Below are 2,889 nucleotides of genomic sequence, written 5' to 3' on the forward strand. Positions count from 1 at the left end.
CATATTCAGATCATGGTTTTTCTTCAGTGCTTTGAAGCTCCGTCAGAAACAAAAGCTGGGTTTTGAGAGTAAGTGTAAAGTTTTCTCTAAACTCTAAAATCAACAAAATCACAAACTGTGTCTAAAAAGAAAATACTAATGAAAAGCTAAAAAGGGTTCACACAGTCAATCAATCAAATATAGGAATAAAATATAATATTTAAGGATTTTATATTTTTATTTCTTTTACATAATTCCAGTAATTGAGATAAGAAGCATCAATTCTCTTTTGACACAAAAAATACATAATAAGCCAAACATTAGCTTTCTATTTCATACAATGTGCTGAACACATCATGCCTGGTACAGTAGAAAGGACTTCTTGGTCTTTGAGACACAAATAAACATGTTGCACTTGCGTTACCCACACAGTGCAGGTTACAGTTTGTTGTAGATAAGTTGTAGATAAGTTGTAGATGCCCGCCTACACTGAGGGCGTCCAACAGCCTACAAGACATCAGCTCAACACCAACAGCTTAATAGAAAGAGGAGCATCTGTATTTTGTACCTTAGTATACATAATACCACGATACCACATAGCAAGTAGAAAAATAAAGACAAAAGATCAAACACTGCAGATCAAGTAACCCGGCCACAATCTTTCCCAACCGACCCTCTGACTCAACAGTTTTTGTCTTCATAATAAAAGTCAAAGGGGGGAAATAACAGAAAAATTAAAACGATGACAATAATCTCACAGGAATCGGAAAACAAATCAAATCCAAAACTTGGAACTGATACACTTGAGTTAAATCTGTCTTTCTTGCACTCTGTTATGAAGACAGACAGACAGGTATTGGGTATTAGATTTCTTTAGAGATGGGACGCTCCATGCTGACGTTTTGACGCTGTGTCACATGACCGTGGTTAAGTGAAGCTTCGGTGCGTTTCACCCACCACGCCGTGTCAGTGAGACACATACATACAACATGATTCGTTCTGGGGACACAAAAGAAACCACATATTATCAAAGTGATGGTTTAGTACAGGGGTCGTCAAGAAAGTTTGGAAACGGGCCGAATTAGGATGATTTAAAAGCAGCAGTCAGTGTTCACAGTATGGTGGAGTATAGGACTCTCAATCTAAGGGTCGTGTGTTCGATCCCCATGTCAGGTGACTTGGTTGTTTTTATCCTCTGAAACAAATCACTTATGAGACTGTTTACATGCTCACAATAAAACATGTGCTGGTGCGTGTGCGATTGGTCCACATCATCAACCTTTCATTTCCAGAATGCTACTTCAGAGGTTCAAGCACCTTTGAAAAGTTCTGGAGAGATTTGTTTTCACAGACTGTAACGTTACCAAGTGCAACATTCAGCAAACACAATACTGCACATAATATACATGTACACATATTACTCAGGAGGGGCAGCTGCAACCAAAGGCATGCATTTGAAATTAATAGTGATTATTAATGAAATAGATAGTGATGAGCCTGGGGAAGCTGGAGAAATGACAATAAATCTATAGGTTGAAGGATGTGGATCAATCGCTGGGACGCACAAACTCCAGCACACTGTGAGTGTGTGAAACAGTCTCGGCATAATTATTTTGTTGAAGAAGATATAAAAAACAATCCTATGCACTATTTTGAAGAAATATGCAATGCTGATAAATATGAGTGGGGGTCTTAGGGTCCTCCGCCAGAAGATTTTGAGCATTAAACACTTAATTTCCTGCATTCTGGAGAAAGATTCAGGTGACAGGTGAATCAAACCTAAAAAAGTGATGGACAGTATATCTAATTTTTTTTTAGCTCGTTACTTTTTATGCACATTTGTTTCTTCTATATCCACATTGCATTGCATGTTTTCTTACTGTGAAAATAAACCTTTTTCAAAGCATTTTCATTTGTTATCATTTCTTGTTGCTTTCAAAAAGTGATGGAGACATGTCCCCAGCGTCCTCAGTGTAAATGACACCTATGAAAACCCAAATCTATACCGTTAGGTGTTTCCGCAGAATAAACTATGAAGATGTGATACTGATATAAAAAGTCACCAGTGTAACATGGAGATCGGTGTTGAGTTGTTAAGAAACATCGACACAGTTCCGGCTCAAATGTATCGGACGTTTCATTGTTTCTAAAGGCCTCGGTTTTTACCCATCGCTAGTTTTCTTACCGTTTGATTGTCCGAGTGTTTTTATTATTCCACATAAATCCAGCAGCAGGACCCAGAAACACAGAGCTGCCAGCCTGAGGCTAATAAACATGATTATACTGGAGGAGCTGACGGTTCCGACGTTAGCTGAGAGGTTTAATGAATAAACACGTAAACAAGGTAATCTGCTTTAAGACGACAATATTTAACTCTACAAACTAACACGTTATTCTACAAAACCCTTTCAGAACTATTCCCGGGGAGTTCCGCGTTGTTCTGCGCATGCGTACGGAACCGATCAAACCTGAGTGTGAGGACAGAATTGTTCTTCTTCTGTTCCTTTCCGGCAGACTAGGCACTTTTAGTGCATTGCTGCCTCCCACTGGTGATAAAGACAGTCTACACTAAAGACCTATATTTTCCAATATAGGCCCGTGGCTTTTAGGAAGTGAAATAGTTCCAATGCTCTTTCTGTTTGATTAGGACCATCACCCATCAGAGTTTTTACAGATAATAGATCAACTCCCCGAACGCTTAGGCCAATGAATAACAATCTCCTTTCCTCAGCATATCTCGGACAGAACATGATGACATGCTTGACAGACTCCTGTACTCCACAGACTTGGCACTTGCCGTCCCTGGAACAGCCCACTTGCCAATCCACAATGATCCAGTCTTAGTCGGGCCAACTTAATCTGATCCATCCGAGGCAAGAATATTGATTTCCCAGGTTTGACTAATGGTTT

The 2,889-nt window shown here is 39.4% G+C and overlaps 1 protein-coding gene across 3 annotated transcripts in view; it reads right to left on the reverse strand.

Moving 5' to 3' along the window:
* Positions 1-2,429, reverse strand: part of LOC123987300 (butyrophilin subfamily 1 member A1-like) — a 17,732-nt gene extending 15,303 nt beyond the window's left edge. For all 3 annotated transcript variants that reach the window (XM_046076057.1, XM_046076056.1, XM_046076055.1), the window contains exon 1: positions 2,165-2,429. In XM_046076057.1, the coding sequence (XP_045932013.1) occupies positions 2,165-2,255 (91 nt within the window). In that variant the 5' untranslated portion in view covers positions 2,256-2,429. The remainder of the gene's footprint in view (positions 1-2,164) is intronic.
* Positions 2,430-2,889: the final 460 nt, after the last annotated feature.

The sequence above is a fragment of the Micropterus dolomieu genome, linkage group LG18 (genome assembly GCF_021292245.1).
Source record: "Micropterus dolomieu isolate WLL.071019.BEF.003 ecotype Adirondacks linkage group LG18, ASM2129224v1, whole genome shotgun sequence".
Lineage (NCBI taxonomy): Eukaryota > Metazoa > Chordata > Actinopteri > Centrarchiformes > Centrarchidae > Micropterus > Micropterus dolomieu.